Here is an 18,705-nt window from a genome sequence, read left to right on the forward strand (position 1 = left end):
TGTGCATGAGGACCTGTATACAGATACAGCTCTATGCATTGTGTGTGTGTGCACTCATGCATGCACATATGCACATACACACATGCAGAACCACATAGGTTACTGTGAACATGTGCCTATGTGTATGCACAATTCAGTACATGCATGCACTTTTGCACCTGTGCATGACTGTGTGCATAGCTCAGTAAAGATGTGTGTGTACAAGTGCCTTCAGAGCTCAGTCCATGTGTATACATATGTGTGTGCATGAAGAATTCAGTGTGTGAGCACACAGATAGGTGTGTGTAAATGCTTGTGTGCAAGTGTAGCTGTGCACATGTATGTGTATGCTCATACATCTATGTATGCATGTAGTTCATTATGTATGTGAGCACATATCATCCATGAGCAGTTGGGTAGTTAGCCAGGTTAGTCTCAAGCCAGGCAGAAGATCCTGTAGACACCATAGCACCAGCTGTCTATAGAGCTTTGTGTGCATATATGCATGCATTGCTCAATGTTTGTGTATGTATGCATGTATGAGCATAGTTTATTATCTCTGGGAGCGTGCATATGTGTATGAATGGCTTGGTTTGTTCATGTGAACACACAGATTTCTGTAAGGATGTGTGTGCATAGCTCAGTGCACTGCATGACTTCCCTGCCTTATTACCGTGCATTTTCCCCCATGGAGTCTCCAGCAGCTGCCTTGTTTGACTGCTGAACTCTGCTTACTGATAAAGTCAAATCAAACTGAGCCTCTCAGCAAGCAGCAGCACGGGCCTGAGCCATGCTGTGCTAGCCAGACTGGAGCAGCTCTCAGGAAGCCTGCAGGGCTGGCAGATGGAACAGTGGCCCCAGAGCCCACTGGGAAAAAACTCAGTGCTTCCAACTCACTGAAGCCACTATGTCCAACATCCAAGGAAGCTGCTTATGTAAGGGCAGTTGTCATTTCAGCTTGGGGGCTTAGGGGGCTTTGCCCTCACATCTTCTTCTCATATTAAGGCTGACTGCTGGAAAAAGAAAAAGGTTTCCAATGGTTTCTTAGCTGCTTCTGCCCCTGGAGTCACTGCCTCTGTACTTCCCCATGATCCTGTTTTCTTGCAAACTTATGAATATTCATTCTGTACTAAATAATGACTCTGATTAGCAACATGTATTACTTCCTGCCTGAGGATCTCAGCATATCACAACCATTCAGCTGGGGACCTGCCCAGCACTTGGACCTACTCTCATACAGTTTATAAATGACAGCTGTTGTGATCTAGCCAGGGCTGGATTAAGGTATTCAACACAGCAGACCCTTGCTGAGAGCCTTCTACCCTGAAGCCAAGGGATTTCATCAGAATTCAGCTTCCTTTTAAAAAAGCAAGCACTTTTCAACCTCTGTGGTTTCAAGAAGCTTGAAAATGGTGAACCAAAGGGTGTATTAGCCTGCGTCTGCAGAGAGTTGACTCAACTCTGACAACAGGTCTGAGAGGTGTGAATGGCCCCATTCTTCTCTGTGACTTCCTTGGTGACCCTGCCAACATAATATGTGCGGTTTGTGTCACACATGGCTTGTGCTGAAAACCTCTGGGCTTTGTCCCACATTACATTTAGGATGTATTAAAATGGGAGCATCTGCATTTAAGCAGTAAAACACTTGCCAAGTGCAAACATGTTGTAGTAAAATTGGGACTTTTCACAGGAAGAGTATCTCCAGATCATATTAAGTAACATGTTGTCTGACTGCTCCTTGGAGATAATATGAGCAACTTATGGTCCTGAGGAACCCACTATCTGCTGATTGACTCAAACCAGCTCCCAGTGCAGCCATAGGGCTGAAACCAATGATCAGCTGATTGTGGGTCTCAACCCAGGGACCATACCAGAGTCTCAAACCAGCTTCAATACTGGAGCACCACCAGGATCCAGCAGCAAGGGTGGCACGCTCTTCTGGGCTCAGCTCCTTATACCTCTGTCCACCCACCACCAGCAGCAGAGACCCAGCTTGCCAGAGTTGCCTATGAAGCATATGGGGTAGAAGATCACAGTGAGCATTACTGTGCGACTACTCAGCACACGTTCTAACTTTTGGTAATGTGTACTACGACCTACATAAAACACTTGGTAAGTGTCCAGTGTAGCAAGGCCCATCTGTTTACTAGAAACTGGTCTGAAACCCACCCAATTTATTTTGCGTACATCAGCAGACAGATAACAACTGTAGGTTACTATTGACTAAGGTAGATTTGGACTAGCAACAAAAGCTTTTTGTCCCCATGCCAATCCCAGAGCCTGGACGTTGTTCCCAGGCAGTCCTTCCTAAGATAGAACTTCACTAACTCAGGTTCTATCCTTCATTGATCTTCACCCATCAGCCTGTTCCTTCATCACATTTGAGGTATGAAGCTTTCTTTTCCCATCCCTATGGACATTCAGACTCACTGGCCAGTAGGAACCATTTGAAAGAAAACAATCTTCTACCTCTGACACCCTGTGGGCACTTTACACATGAATTAACATGCTTTTGTTAATGCACATTAAATCTAGTACCTTCAGGTGCCTATACACGAGTGTGGAGGCTGCTCCAGTGTGCTCCAGCACATCAGAGCAGGCTCACTTAATCAAGTCTACAGGAGCATGGCAATTGCTGTGCTCCAGCAGCCTCCTGCGTCTTGTGTATCAGACCCTGTGCTTAAAAATGGTGGCAGGGGCGCTTGAACTAAAGTTCACTGAACAAGCTTTAGTTCAAGCACCCCTGCCGCCATTTTCAAGCACAGGGATGATCATACAGAAGACGTGACAGCACTTTAATTAAAGCGACTCCCTCCCACCCCCACAGCACATGTAAAAGTGCCCTCCATTATGAGGTACTAGGAAAATGCACATTAGCCTGTTTTAATGTGCATTAGCTAAAGAGCACAGTTTTAAGTGACTCTTAATGTACATTAAAATAGGCTAATGCTCATTAAAATGACAAAAACCCACCCTGTGTCTTCCAAACCCTTGCTCTGTACTTGTCAACAAATGGCTTCATGTTGTTTCTATGCTGGCCACAGACTAGTGCAGATTAATCCCCAGCCTTTTTTTTTTTTTCTTGTAAGAAAGTAGCCCAGAGCATTTGGGATTTCCAGTAGATTTAAAGGCAGTCTTAAAAAAACACAGACAAGGAAATAATGTTTCCCTGCATTAACCCTGTGTATTTGCTTGTGTAGAACAGAAAGAAGGAAAAAGGTCAAGACCAACATATTTCCCGCACTGTAACCATATAGCACGCAGATGGCAACCTGCCAGGTAACAGCTCTTATAGGAGCTGCACCAAGGTCATATCTTATGACCACTCCTAGAAGAGGCAGCTAGATGAAAACAAGGAGCAGGCTGGCTACCTGGTTCTTGAGGACATCCATAAGAGAAGAGGGGAGGATTTCCATGGAAAATGTCATATTTGGGCTCCCCAAAAATTATATTGGAATGTTTTTGACTGAAAACTGAAATGGAAATGCTCCCACTGGATATCAAGGGAAGTGCAGTTCAGGAATGCCATGCCCCCATTCTCCTCTGTTGGCCTGGCTCTTGAACTTCCCTTAATGCACCAGAAACCCAAGAGGGGGAGGAGGGGTCTTAGCTGCAATGCATCATGAGAGATGCAGTTTAGGGCACTCAGAAGAGAGGGCTCCTGTGGATGGTGAAGAACATGGGGCCAGGAGGTGACCAATTAAGGCTCCCACAGGGCACAGTGGAAGCCACACTTTCGGCTTCCTATTTCTAGCCAAAAAGAAGTATCTGGGCTTCCAGAAGGCTCATTCTTTCAACCAGACGTGTCACCGCTCTAAGCCCTGTTTCCCATCAGAAACCCAGTTGCAAGGACACACTTCGCACCACTCCCAGCTAAGGATGCACTTGGACTAGATGCCTTCCCAGGCCCTGACCTTGGAAACTAGCAGAGGCAATGAACACAGGCAGGGGTCCAGGTCACAGCAGAGGGAGCTGCAGGGTGTGCGGCAGTGTGATGGGGAAGCAGCGGTGGCTGGGGATGCTGCTGGTGCCTTGTCCTGTGGAGGAAGAGGGGAGCAGAACAGCAGGCAGTGGGGGCATTCAGTGTGCCCTGTGACAGTGCTGGTGCTTGGCTTCAGTGCCCTGGCCCTACCCAGCGAGCAGTGCCAGGCAAGAAGTGCCAGTGCCTGGCAGGCAGGGTAGAGGCAACACAGCATCATTGCAGGTCCCATCCCAGAGCCCTCCTGGCCCTATTCCAGGACAACTATGCTGCTGGGCCAAACTGCGCATGCGTAAAGAACTACTGGGTGCCTGACACTACGCTCTCTATCGCCACCTGTCTGCCACAAGCTGGCACCGCGCTCCCCTCCCAGCCGCATTCGCCTTGGTCGGAGCCCTCCCTCCGGCCCAGCCAATCGGGGCCGTCTCACGTTGCCCTTCTAGTGCGTGCGATTGGGTGAGGGACTGAAGTGTCCCATTTTCCACCCCCGCGCTCCTCCTCAGTCAATGCGTTCTGACTGGCGGCGCTCTTCCGCTGAGCTGTGCGACGATTGGCCCTGCGCGGCAGGGGAAGGGCGGGGCGAGTTGAGGTTATGTTTCCGGGGTAGAACGGAAGCGCTGCGTGGGAGGCGGAAGTGTGGGTGCTCGGCGGAGGTTATGCAGGTGGGCCTGGGCGCCTTCCCTGCCTGCCTGGGGTGGGAGAGGCGCTCTTCCCGGGCCGTGCTCAGGCCGCGTTCTTCCCTGGTCCCCCTCCCGTCGCGGGGCAAGCGGGAGGGAGCTGCTCTGGTCTCCCAAGCGCCTCCCGAGCCTGTCGCAGGAGCCCTGCCGCTCTGGGTCAGGCCCTGCTCCGCCTCGCTCAGTGTCCAGCGCCCAAGGGGCCCCCGGGAGCGCTCGTTATCCGCCTTCAACCCTCGCTTTCGCCCGTGTTTTCTTTCTGAGCTGTCCCCAGTACCCGGTTGCTGTGCCATTAGCCTCCTGCGTTAAGGATGGCTTATAATATTCCTTGGTGGACATTGGCCTGCATTCCCCATGGTGCATCACATAGGCCTGTGTCCGTGGGCAGAGCTGAGACTTTGAAAAGGTGGGGTGCAGATGGTGCAGAGGCCCTGTCATAGAACACATTTTTCATGGGTTCAGAATAAACTTGAAGCTTTCCTGTGTCCTCGTGGCAGTTTAGATATTTAGCAGAATTCATTGGAATCTGACAGGGCTGTGCCTTGAGCACTTTTGTCATGGCCTCACACTTGCAACCTTTGCGCTGCCAGCCATGTGCCTTAGCGCTCACACTACCTAAGCCCTGAAGTCTTACTGCTGTGCTAGGGGCCTTGGGATGTATTCTTTAGTTTAAGATTGAGGCAAAAATAAAAATAACTTCATTTGGGATGAGTTGAAAACAGTCTGTGGGGCTGTGAAATGGGAGCTTTGTTACCAGGAGCAGCTAACAGACAGAGGAATTGCAGACAAACAATTAGCTTGATTACTGAAACATCAAGACCATTAAAAAAGAGAGCGAGTTATTAAAACATCTGGAATGAAGAGTTCAGAAGGGATCCGGTAAGTTAGAATGAGCCTTGACATCAGTTGACTCCTTCAGCACTGCTGGACTTGAAATGGGGCTGCTGCCAGACTCAAAGGAAGGTGCAAGTGCACCTGTGCCCCCCCCCCCGAATGGATCCGCCCCTGCCTGCCTTGTACAGTGGCAGAGAGTGGCTGCTGCAAGGGAGATAAAGTAGGGTATGACCAGGGTTTTTCCTACTGTTGTGCTCACACTTGCAGTCTCCAGCATTTCGGGTCTATGATGCTGTGATTCAGAGGCTGTTCCCCTAACTCTTGTGCTCAATAGCTACTGATGCACCTCTCCTCCAATAATTTGTTCAATCCCTTTTTGAATCTGGCTAAATTATCAGTCACCATGTCATCTGGTGGCAATGAGTTCCACATTGGAATTACATGCTGAATGAAAAATAACTTTCTTTTGTTAGTTTTAAACTCTTTACCTACTAGTTTTATTTTATGACCCTTAGTTCTCGTAGCATGAGACGCAGTAAATAATAACTGCTATTCTCTTTCTGTGTTGCCCTTTTGAAGAAGTGAAACTTAAATGCTGAATACTATTACTCAATAGGTTAAGGCTGGTGCTGCATTTGTGACAGCTGAACCTAGGCTGTGGGTTTCACTTGTAGTCTCCAGAGCTTTATTTTGTTTAGAACTTTCTGAGCTTTTGTAGCAGTGCCTTGTTTCCTTGTTCAGGTCAGTTCCCTGTGCACCTCATTCTTGGTCACCATCCTTGTAGGACAGGTGGAAATCTCTTTGCTTTTCCTGCTGCTGACTTTTTACATCCAGACAAATATGAATTCAAACTTGGTTAATTAGTGTAGTCAAAATATAGACTGATTATGCTCACCATTTTCCATGATAACCTACAGACCACTGGGTACACAGTGCTTAAATCAATCTGCATTTGACAAAAGGAAATGCAGGAATTAATTTGATTCTGTATCAACTTTCCTATTCTCTGTTGCTCCCTCTGCTGCCAACCAGCCCCCACCCCATATTCAGGATAGAAAAAGCTGGATCTAATCATTAAAATCTAGAGACGAGAGAGTGAGTTTCTGTTCCTAGCTGTTGCCACTTATTTGCTGTCTTTGCAAGCCAATCTTCTGTTTTGGGCTTCAGTTTCCTAATGTGCTTTTTTGTCCCTAATCATCCTCAATTTGTCCAGGAAATAAGAACCTTGTCATCAGATCAGCACTCAATAGAGTAGACCTTTTCCCTCCATTAGGAACTAAAACCCCCTTGTGGGGACTGCCTCATTCAGTAGGAGCAGAGGTAGCAAGGAAAGTGCCAAAATCAGACACTTGAGCTTGGAACAGGAACTGCTGGGGGTTGGTAGAATGTCTGTGGGGCAGGCTGGAGAGGGTGATGGGTTGACTCTGGTTTTATTTATCAGGGTTTTATACCTCCAACAGACTCAACATGTTTCTTACGATGCGTGTCTCTTCCACAGGACTATCAGAATCTGCCAATTGACATCCAGACTAGCAAGCTCCTAGGTACTGATCTCTCTTTCACACTGGAGAGGGTGGGAGGGAGGAATTCTGGCACATTCACTTGCACTATGAGTGAGTGTTTCCTAGTCTCTGAGGTGCTACCATGAGCTGCCTTCTGCGTGACTTCAGATCAGCATGGCTAGCCATCTCTCTCTACACTCAGATCCAGAGCCCATGCCATTAACACATGCATGAGGGTCCTTCCACCTTGAAGCTAATGCTCTTTGCATACTGGGAGTGTGTCCTCATTTCCTCTGTCATGGTTAATCCAGACAGAAATGGGGCTGAGTTGCCCTCAGTGGTGCTGGCTTGGTGTAGATCAGTGTTGTTGGGATTTGTGTGTAGTGCTAGTTTGACAGTCCAAGGAAAGGCCCAGTATGGGCAGCAGCAGAGGGAGTCTCTCCTCCACAAACATGATTTCTCCTTGCTATGGGGGGGATGGGGTGCAGTTCCTGCTCCTTGGCTTTCCCAGTCCTCCTTCTGAGATGGCCAACAAGGGAGGCACTCAGAATCAGCCATCTGAAAGTCATTCAATTGCAGTGAGAACAGACAGATCTTAGCTGGTTGGAATAGCATCTGCTTGCTGCCCATCTGGTATGTAGCTGTCTAGTGAGAGGTTAGATGAGGGATTCCCTGTCCCACTGGCAGTCTCCCAATTCAAGCCTGGAAAAACATCTAGCCCCACCTCAGGTCTCAGTGGTGGCCTTCCTCTGACTTCCTCCTGCTGCAGACTGGCTGGTAGACAGGAGACACTGCAGTCTAAAATGGCAGACCCACGTGCTGCACATCCGCGAGAAGATCAACACGGCCATCCAAGACATGCCCGAGAGCGAGGAGATAAAGCAGCTTCTCTCGGGATCCTGTGAGTGGGACTCTTGGAAGGAAAAGGGGAGAGTGCCATGGGTGCCTGACTGTATAAATATATGGCTTCTTTGCCTATAATAGGTGCCTAGAGCTCACTCAGCCTCTGGGCATCACTTAGTCATGGCTCCACTAGGCAGTTGGCTACCATGATTGCTGTAGCATGAGCATTGCTGGTGAGTCTGCCATCCAAAAAGCAGGGGGCTTGTGTGTTCCCTGCCAGACCTAGCAACATTTTCCATCCAATAAGCTTTTGCAGTAGATTTAAATCACTAGAGCAGGTCTATCAAAAATATTGCCTGCAAGGCCATTTCACTTGCCCTATGTGGGTCCTGGAGGGATGGGGTCAAGCTGGGGTGGACCTACCACTAAATTATCAGGTACAGAGCCCCACTGGGAACCTGTGTCAGCATCTGGTGGGTGAACAATCACTGTATTAACCTCCATTCCAACACACTGCCACTATTTATCCGTTTGCTGTGGTCAGGTCTAAATATGGCCCACAAGGCTCCATGCAATCCAGATATGGCTGGGCAGGGGTTCAGCTGAGTTTGACACCCTTGCACTAGAGTTGTCTAACCCCCAAGAGCATTAGTTATTAAAAGTCTCCTTTATTAAAGGGGTCAGAGAAACCCACCAACTCATGTCCAGTGGCACAAGAGGCCCAGGGTGGCCCCTGCCTTGGCCCTGAGCAGCTGATAATGCACCACCCACAGCCCTGGTAGTAACATTGGTGCCCTCTCCAATTGCAGATATTCACTACTTCCACTGCCTGAGGATTGTGGACATTCTTAAAGGGACAGAAGCCTCCACTAAAAATATCTTTGGCCGCTACTCTTCCCAGCGCATGAAGGTGAGAGAGAACAAAGGCAACACCAGAGGCAGAGACCAGAGAGCCCTGAATGCTCAGACTGATCCTGGAATTTAATGCCATGTTTCCCTTTCAAAGCAGATGGGGGTGGGGGCAGGAAGCCTTTCACCTCTAGGCTGCTGGTTCAAATGTAGCTTGAACCAAGAGTGAATAGAAGCTGTTGCTTTCCAGCAGCACCTGTGCAAATGAGCTATTCTCCACTCCCGGGGTCCATGTTACACAGACCACTGCTTCGTCAGAGTGACTGTGAGCCGCACTGCAGAGATGTGGGCATGGCAGAGAGCTGGCACTGCTCTTAACCTTGTAGCTCTGGGCACCTTTCTGCATCCCTGAACTCCCAGTCCCCAGGTGCACCAGTGTGATAAGCCTATGCTCATTCCTTGGTTCTCAAACTGCACGGCATAAGGTTTCTTGCTCTTCTGGCTGCATCTTGTATGCTCTCAACCCCTTGTTCTCCTTTCCAGGACTGGCAGGAGGTCGTGTCTCTGTATGAGAAGGAAAACGCCTACCTAGGTAAGGCCCTGTAGCATGGGGACACTCGGGCATCTTGGAAATGTGCAGGAACTTGTCTTCCCCAAGGGCCTCCCTGCTGTTGGACTAGAGAGCTCTTGGGTCAAGCTGCATTTGCTGGTATTAGGCTGGCTGGGTTCCCAGCTGGTAGCACCTTACATGGTATGTGCCTGTTCCCAGATTATTAGCAGAGCCTATGTCTCCTGTTCAGCTCCCTTAGTGTCCTGTATGTAGACAATACCCTTCATCCAGTGCTGCCAGGGGTAAACACAACAGCTATCTTCACTATTATTGTGTATGGAGCTAAGGGGTGTGGGCAAGGCAGGATGAGGAAGAGCCTGACAACAATGATGTAAGCACTCTGCCTCTACTGGTATAGAAGCTTCAGGCTCCCTGTTCAGCGATCCAGCACTGGCATAAATCTGACTTAACAGACATGGGGGAATGGGGTCAGACCCAGTAGAGACGACACAGAGATCATAGTGAGTAGACCTGGGATTGGCTCGCAGGGCTGCAGGTCGGCCTCTTTGATCGTGGGCTTGTTGATCAATGTGACCTTGAGGATGGGCCTGGTCAGTACCTCAGATTTCTCCTCTTGTGACTTCTGCCCCTGTGCAGCAGAGCTCGCTAGCCTCCTTGTGCGCAACGTCAGCTACGAGATCCCATCCCTGAAGAAGCAGATCAGCAAGTGCCAGCAGCTGCAACAGGAGTATAGCCGCAAGGAGGAAGAGTGCCAGCTGGGGGCTGCTGAGATGAGGGAACGCTTCTACACCTCCTGCAAACAGTACGGCATTACTGTGAGTCCCTCGCCACCCTCCTGTTCCTGGAACATGGCCAGGCTGTGGGTAGACCTGCCCCACACCCTTCTGAGAGCTGAGCAAGCTGTCCATCCCTCTCATGTGTCTCCTAGCATCCTCCTGGACAGGAGTCATAACAGCCCCAGGGGCTGAGCACTCCATTGGGTCTCTCCTTTCCCAAAGAGCTCCAGTCTCCTCCACTTCTCCTGAGAGCACTGCTCCCCTCTTGAGACCCTTCCCCCAGGCCCTCCCTGGAAAGCAACACCCCCTGGCACTGAACACCACCCAGCATTGCATATACAGTCCTAGGTCTCCCAGCCCTGGATTGACTGGTTGCCCGCAGCTGGTGCCATATTTGTGCCTGTGGGTCAGCACAGGTTTCCACTGATGAATCCCTCCAGATCTATTGGATCCATTTCATCAGCCTCAGTTCCATTGTGTGATGCTTTGAGGTGGTGGTCCTTGCATGATCCTGCGAGTTCTAATATACCTGGGGTTGTCCCTGGCTGTCCCACTTCAGCTTTCCCTCTGTGTCCAGCAGTCTTCTGCCCGTATACCACGCTGTGTTTTCACAGGAGCCCTTCTCTTAGCCCATGATCTCTGCTGTGACACTGATCTCGGGGAACAAGAGTCTGTCCCATCCACCTGGCTGTGTTGGCTGCTTTCCATTGAGGGCTGTGCTTAGCTAGTGAGACGCTGCTGTGGGTCACCTAGTATCTGTTCTAATACTCATTCTTGCTCTGCAGGGGAATAATGTGCACCGGGAGCTTCTGGCCTTGGTGAAGGACCTGCCATCACAGCTGGCAGAAATTGGGGCTGGGGCCAAGGTGCTCTCAGAAGCCATCGAGCTGTACCAGGCCTGTGTGCAGTTTGTGTGCGAGAGGTAACCAGCCATGTGTGTGGAGGGAAACTGAAGACTGATCCTTTTTTTCTTCTTCCTGTGCTTCCATCTGAGGCAGGAGGGGCATTAAAGGAGCCAAGTCCCCTGGAGCCTTGTGACAGGAAGTCCTATGACAAGGCACTTGAAGTGGCAGTAAGCTACGGTGGTCAGCACCCCTTGCTGTGTGCCCAAGCCCTGCCAATAAATTCTGAAACTTTAGTCCCTGCTGCCCTCAAGCTCTAGTTTCACCCTTCATTAGTTGCTTGGTTACCTGGGAACATGCCCCTGGAGTGCTTTGTTCTGGCAGCCTTGCAGGTTTCCTCACTGCTTGGGAGCATCTTTAAGTATCCCCAGTCTAGGCTGGGACCATCTCCTTCGCAGCAGGGACAAGCTTCTTGGTTTGCTAAACCCTCAGCCTAAGAGACAGTCTCTGAGTTTTCCCCAGTAGGGGAGAGAGAGCAGTTGGCTGGTCTAAATTCAAGTAAAGTTGCAGCAACAAAGGTCACTTCAAAGTCTATCCCAGGAACCTGTGTTTCCTTCCTCTGTGGCAGCCACCTCCACTTACCACTGATTGGAGCAAGGCTGTTTCGTTAGTGCTGCCTGCATCCGCAGGTCCGTGTGGGGTCTTTGTGGTGTCAAGGGAGTTCCCCAGTAAGGACAGAGTTGAAGAACTTGCCATTCATTGGTGGGGCATAGAGGGGCACATGCCCCCTCTCCCCCTCCGAATTTCTATGCTGATAGCAGGGCATGGGGTACCAGGGCTGGAACCAGGGCACAACAGTGGTGGGAGTTGGGGTGGTGATACAATTTCTGCACCAATGACAGGGTGAAGTGCTGCAGCCCAGCAGTAGTGGGGGCGGCAGTAGCAACACAGAGTTGTGTTCCCCCACTATGGTGGCAGTGTGGAGTTGTGCCCCCCCCCCACTGGTAGCGCTTATGTGTCACCTGTGTTGCCACTGATGCATAAGCCAGAACAAAATCTGTGTGTGTGTGTGTGCACGCTTGCGTACAGATTGGGATGCAGGTTTGTGCGAACCCCTGTACCCTGGTGGTGATGCTGTCCTGTGCATTCCAGCTCCACAGAGCAGGTGGTGCCCATGTTGAGACACGTGCAGGAGCATGGGGACACAACCATCTATGAGTGGAGGAAGGGAGTCAAGCCCACCACTGTGGAGCGCCCACATGTGGAGGCGGTGTCGGAGCAGCAGGACGAGGAGGCGGTACGTTCTCAGGGTGGACTCAAATAACATTCACTCAGGGCTAAGGGAGGTAGCTAAGCAGAGGGTTCCCATGCCTCAGTGCCACATGAGCCCCTTTAGTTAGAGGATCAGAGTGCAGGGGGGCATGTCATACCCACAGGCAGAGATAGTGAACCCCCTCAGACTCCACCCACTCAAAGCTGAGGTTCCAAACTCTAATTGTTCCCACTGACTGGAAAGGATGGTCCAAGGACCATCAGCTTGGAAACACTGAGACTTCTGAGTTCAATTCTCAGCAAGGCTGACTCATCCCTGGCTCTTGCCTGGGTAGAGAGTGTATCAGAGACCAGAGAATAGTAAGTCCTCTCTGCCCAGTATGGGCCTCAGAGAGGCTTTGGCCTGAGTCCTGGACCAGGATGTGCTGTCTCCTCCATGCTCCACAGAGTGCTGTCTGTGACCTAAGGTGGCTGCCTGTCTGTGGTGGAGGAAGGAATCCTTTTATTTGAATGAGCATTGTGAGATCCTTCAGGTATGTGTGCATGTGCATTCCTCTTCCTTTCTGTGTTCCCCAAGATGCCAGTGAACATCCTTCTCTAGAATTCCCAAATCACTTCCAGAGATGACAGGAAGTAGTTGAAGCCTAGAACAAATAGAGGACATCGCCCCTATGCTAGAGTCATGGGGCAGAGAGCAGCTTATTCTGGAGCTGTCTTATCAATAGGTCAAAGGAGGTGGAGGCAGTGCTGTCCAGGTACCTGGTATCAGGGACAGCTCATGACTTCAGGGGTGTCTTGGTCTTCTTGCAGATTGACTGGGGAGACTTTGCAGTGGAGTCGGTGCCAGTTCTGGATGCAGCTGATTATGGCATCTCCATTGAAGATGGAGCGCAGGTTGAGGAGATTGACTGGGGCATCTCATTGGAGCCTGCCCCCCAGGTGAGTGGAGGCCTGATGTGCCTTCCCCTTGCCGAGGCACCCTGCCAGGCCATTAACTAGCAGCATGGGCTGTAGCCCTGCTTCATCATGTCTGGGCCACCTGGGGGAGGCCAGGAAACCTCATGGTTAGAGATCTGGATTGGGACTGAGTAGACTTGTGTCTTGTTCCAAGCTCTGCTACTACCTTTCTGGGTCACTACCTGCTCTGGGCCTCAGTTTCCCCTCTATAAGGTAAAGGTAGCCCTGTGTTGGATGGGCCAGTGGATCCACTGAGGGAAGCGCACCCTGTGGGAGGTGGGTGTTCTGGTTGGCATCTTGGCAACTCCTCTGTCAAGGCCAAGCCAGCATTGGGTGCTACTTCCCAGCATCCTTTGGGGTAGGCCTTCCCCTTCCTAGGGCTCCACACCCATTCTCACAGGAGACTGGTTTTATCTTGTTGCAGGGAGCTGTTGGCGATGGGATCGACTGGGGCAGTGGGGATAGCAAGACGATGCAGATCACAGTGCTGGAGACTGGGACCCAGGGTAAGGTCCTTACAGCAGCAGGATATGGCAGGCTTGACTTTCTTCCTCCCAAGCACTAATCTGAGCTGCTCATGGCCCTGTGGACACTCCCCCTGGCAGCTGAAATGACAGAGGAGCATAGTTGGCAAGAGGGTTTTTCCCAAAAGGGCTGGCCTATATGAACCAAGGGTCTCAAATAAACTGGACCATCAGGATTCTGGCTGGTACAAAATTCAGGAGGTAAGGGATACCAGCAGGGATGGAAAGATGGCCCCTTAGGCACCTGGACTGAATTTGGGCTGAAACAAGTGGATCCAAACAGCAGGGAATGGAGCGAGTGTGACCACTAGAGGGTGCCCTGGGCTGTAACTTTGTAGCTTGGAATGCTTAGGGGGACTTTGTGCCAGCCTGGCATGGGGGGAGAGTGCTCACATGGTGAGCACTTCCCATGGGGTTCCCTGCAGGGCAGATAGGCTTAATACTGGGCTTATCAGGCACTTTGCTTACTGACTGCAAAGGTCTGGGTAAGCAGCTCTAAATCCTGGGCATGCAGTTCCATGGAGTGCCCTGCCAGCCCTCATACAGTCCAGCAGAGTCTCCATTGCTCTGTCACTCACCCCTGCTTTCCCCATGTGCTTTTCCTATTCAGTGTCAGAGGGAGTTGCCCGAGGCCCTGATGCTCTGACCCTCCTGGAGAACCCTGAGACCCGGAGCCAGGTTATCGATGAGCTTATGGAGGTACCTGCCCTGGGTCAATCTTTTCCCCTAGTCCTCGCCTGAGAAGACCCTAAAGATCAGTATGCCTATGAGGGAACTCACGAGTCCTGGCTTCCAGACCTGTCCCCCTGTTCTGACCATTAGCCCCATCTCTTCCACCTTTTCTTCCACTCTTTCCAAAAATGCTCAAGAATAAAAGGAGGTGACTGCACTGCTAAGGGCATTTGGTTGAGTGTCTGGAGCTCTGAAAAGTTTTAATAAGAGACCTGGATATAAATCATTTGCCTACCAGTCTAAACCCATTGTCCCAGATGCTCCCCCACCCAGGGCTGACACCTAGGTAGGCTGTGATGCTTTTTCAGGAGTCTCAGCTGTTCCATACCAGTACAGCTGAATGGTCCCTTACAGATGCAGGTGGGCTGCCAGTTTGCACATCTCCCAGGGATGGGCTTGGGCCCCAGGCCATTCCTTATCCAGCTTCCCTTCCCCATTACACCTGAACACAAGGTGGGGATGACTTGCCCCGCAGCTGCCCAGCACAGTCAGATCCCAAGAGCCTGAAGTTCCCAATGCTCTGGGAGTCCATAGGATCATAGGAAAGTAGGGCTGGAAGGAATTTCACACAGTCATCTAGTCCAGCCCCCTGCTCAAGGCGGGATCAGCCCTGATCATCCCTGACTAAACCATCCCAGACAACTATCTGTCTAACCTGCTTCTGAAAATTTCCAGGGATGGAGATTCCACAACTTCTCCATCCAGCTTCTCCAACAGTAGCCTGTTTCAATGTTTGACCATGCTCGTAGTCAAACAGTTCCTCGTGAAGTCCAACTTAAAGTTCCTCTGCCAAAGCTTGAGGCCGTTGCTCTTAGCATTGTCCCCTATGGCAATGATTCTCAAACCTTTTAGACTCAAGGCACTCTTGGATATACTCAAAGCAGCCTTTGGAAGATGCCAGCTCTTTGTTTTCACTTTTTTTTTTTACTATAGAAAAATAATAGAACAATTCTTTTATTGCAAATAATTCAGAAAGCTCACAGCTGGGAAGAGTGTGTTTGCCATTATGGATTCCTATTTGAAATCTCTGGGTTTACCATGTAAATCATGTTTGCACACCAAAAAGTGCTAACATTGTGTGGCACTCCACAGCCCTTTTGAAATGGTCTCAAGGCACCCCAGGGTTCCACAGCACCTCTGGCCTCAGAAAAAACCCATCTCCATCTCCACTGCTCTTCAGGTATTTGAAGACTGTTATCAAACTCCGCCTCAGTCTTCTCCTCTCTAGGTCCATGATGTTCATGAGGTTTCCTTTACCAGGCTTCTAGCCCAATAACATAAAAGTCTGTTCCTAGACTGCACCCCATGAGTAGGGAACAGGCTTGTGCTGGGGTGCTGCAGAGCCTGTGTCCACTGACTTTTTAGTTCTGAAAACACAGAACCTTCTAGCAAGGGCTGCAGGAACTTAAGGTAGGGAAGGAGCATTCTTGGCCCTTTAAATCTCTCCTTTGCCTGCAGAATTTGGTGGCCTCAAGGGGATGTAAAGTTCCCTTGTTATGGCTAGGTACCCAGGCTTGCTCCCCACTCACTGTCTCTCCTTCCCTCCCCAGCTGGAGACTTTTCTATCCCAGCGCATTGTGGAAATGAGTGAAGAGGCTGATGTTCTATCTGTGAGTCAGTTCCAGTTGGCTCCACCTATCCTGCAGGGCCAGACTAGGGAGAAGGTGGCAGACAGTCTGTCAGTCATCCAGGACCTGATTGGGCGGCTGACCAACCTACGGATGCAGCACCTATTCATGATCCTCGCCTCCCCAAGGTCTGTGGGCCAGGGGCCCTGCTGGGAGACCTCTGGGCATTCCTTTGGGATAGAGAAGAGATCCCCATGCTCAGACAGGGTGGGGGGGGAACAGGGGGCACACTGGCCCCTGGGTGATAGAAGGTATTGAAGTGTACCAAACAGGGCTAGAAGGGCCCTCAGGTGATGGTCTAGTCCTACTCTCTGCCAAAGGCAGGACTATCCCTGCCAAGTATTTGTCTAACCTGCCCTTGAAACCTTCCCATAATGGAGTCTCCCTGGCTATCCCTGAAGGGGACACCCAGACTTGAACTGTGAACATCATAATGAGTAGTGAACTGCACTACCCCCTCCTCCACTGTTCAGGCTGGGCTGCCATACCAGAGCCAGCACACTGGTATGAGCTGGGGTGTCTGGACTGAGATGATAGGGGGTGGGAATAAGACCGATGCTCTCGGGTGGGATTGACAGACCGATCTCTGTTCATGGCATGTGGGTCTGGCTGGCAGGTACGTGGACCGTGTGAGCGATCTCCTGTGGCAGAAGCTGAAGCAGGCAGACTTGCTCGTGCTGAAGAAGGAATTCATGGTGCAGAAGAGGGAGGAGGCGCTGGCGGAGCAGGGTGCCTTGGAGCCCAGGCTCGACCTGCTTGTACAGAAAACCAAGGAGCTGCAAAAACTAGTAAGAAGTGGGAAGGGCCTTCTCTGCAGGACACGTGCTCTTCCTGTGGTGTGGGACTCTGAGCCAGCTCTCACCCACCCAGCAGCCTCCCTTCACAGGACCTGGGGGAGGACTTGAGACCAGTTCTGAGACACAAGCCCTGCACCTCACTGTGTGTTGCACTTGTTGCTGACAGTGAGTCTAGCTGCACCCAACAGCTGTCCCACAGCAGAGCTCTGGAGAGCATCCCTGGGCAGTTACCACCCACTACATAATTCTTTTGGGTGTGGAGATTGGGAGCCACTGGGTAGGGCTTATTTCTTGGCAGCAGGTAGCAATTTAGAAGTACTGCATAAGCTCCCACCCACATGGGATGCAATGTCCCAGTATTAGGCAGCCTCGGCATCAGCTCTCAGATGCATGGGACCTGTTCTGTCTGTCTCACAGAGCACAGGGCTTAAGTCAAGCCCCTGAAACCTAAGCACCATTCTCCCTAAACACCTGTGCCCTGTGTGGGATCCTGATGCCCCCTGTGACTATGCCCTGGATGTTGCTTCTCTCTTAGTAACTCCTTCAGGCTTTAACCCTGTAACTCTTGTCTTTCAGATCGAAGCAGACATTTCCAAACGGTACAGTGGGCGACCTGTGAATCTGATGGGCATGTCCCTGTGATGCCCCCTCTGCTGCCCAGTGCTACTATGCTGTGGCTGGGACAGGGGTCACCCCATGGAGTTGGAACAGATAAGATTTTCCCAGTGCTCTGCCACTTGGGACTTGCCAGTTTGTTGCTCACGTTTTAATGAGCAGGTGTTTCTAGGCACTGGGCTTTACAGCTTGTGGCCTTCCTGTGGCTCCGTGCAGGTGGGAAGGGGTTGCTTCAATAAAGCAGGGGAGCCTGCTTCAGCCCCTGCCCTGGCTCCTGATTTTGAGGTGCACATCACTTTGTCTAACCAGGCTTTGGGGTCCCTCACTCTGCTGGGATAGACTTACCCTCCATATGCATCACTGGATTCTGTCCCCTGCCCCTGCCTGAGCAAGGAGGTCCACCTCCTTGTCTGAGTCCTGCACATTGCTCCCCTGACACTTAGGAACACATCCTGCACAGTAGCAATTGGCTCAGCACACAGGGCTTCAGGAAGGGGTCAGAAGGTGATACAGGCCTGACACCAGGGCACTGTGGTGTAACAGATCCCTCTCTTCTCCACCCTTCTTCTCCAACCCCTTACCTGCCTGCCACTGACCAAGTCAGCTTCCAGCACTGACCTCCTGCACCCACCTGGCCTTTAGCCTGGGGTGGGGATGAAATCAGCCAACAGAGTGGTACTCTTTGTAGCCTGGCCAGTGCTCCTAAATTCTCCTCCCCCCATCACCAACCTGCCATGTCCCTGTTGGCAGAGCACCCACCAGCGACACAGAGCCATGTCTGCGCCTGGCTGCGGGCCCTGCGGTGCCCCCTCCCTCGCCATGCTCTGAGGGAGGCTTTTGGGGTGGGGGGTGAGGGGGGAAGGTGATTCGATTTTAATTTCATAGCAGAGCAGTTGATTCATGGCTCTTTGTCGCTGGCGTTGACTCCCGTAATGACTTTCCATCAAAATGAAAAGTGGAGTGACACCGCTCATTATTCCTGCTGCTTGTTATCTCAGTTGTGGGGAGGGCCGCCCCCTCCCTGCTGCCTTTCAGCCGTCCTGGACAGTGAGTGATGGGCCCTATTAATCACCGACCCCGCGGACACACGCTATCCACAAGAGAAGGGGGAGAGAGATAAGGCACTGGGAACCGCTCCGATCAATTAATGTCAAGCGGCGTCACCCCTCCAGCCCCTCAGCCTCGCCCCCTTTGGGGGGACGGGGAGAGGGAAAGGATCATTGGTGCCTCCCGCACTCATTGCATTGCTCTCAGGAGAGGAATCCCAGTCTCATCCTTCTCCCATTTCTACCCTGCACTAAGCTGGGAAGGCCCTGCCCTGCAGCCACTGG

General features: G+C 51.1%; 1 protein-coding gene across 1 annotated transcript; it reads left to right on the forward strand.

Moving 5' to 3' along the window:
* Positions 1–4,542: 4,542 nt before the first annotated feature.
* CDK5RAP3 (CDK5 regulatory subunit associated protein 3) lies at positions 4,543–17,652 on the forward strand. The gene is made up of 14 exons (XM_090044633.1): positions 4,543–4,620; positions 6,965–7,010; positions 7,738–7,869; positions 8,621–8,721; positions 9,204–9,252; positions 9,868–10,046; positions 10,793–10,929; positions 12,002–12,146; positions 12,932–13,060; positions 13,503–13,584; positions 14,213–14,301; positions 15,885–16,090; positions 16,579–16,750; positions 17,336–17,652. Exons 1-14 carry the CDS (start codon positions 4,615–4,617, stop codon positions 17,399–17,401), a joined length of 1,539 nt encoding a protein of 512 aa, XP_089900759.1. The 5' UTR covers positions 4,543–4,614; the 3' UTR covers positions 17,402–17,652.
* The last annotated feature ends 1,053 nt before the right edge of the window (positions 17,653–18,705 follow it).

This window comes from Crocodylus siamensis, chromosome 4 (genome assembly GCF_052110815.1).
Source record: "Crocodylus siamensis isolate JL-2025a chromosome 4, ASM5211081v1, whole genome shotgun sequence".
NCBI lineage: Eukaryota > Metazoa > Chordata > Crocodylia > Crocodylidae > Crocodylus > Crocodylus siamensis.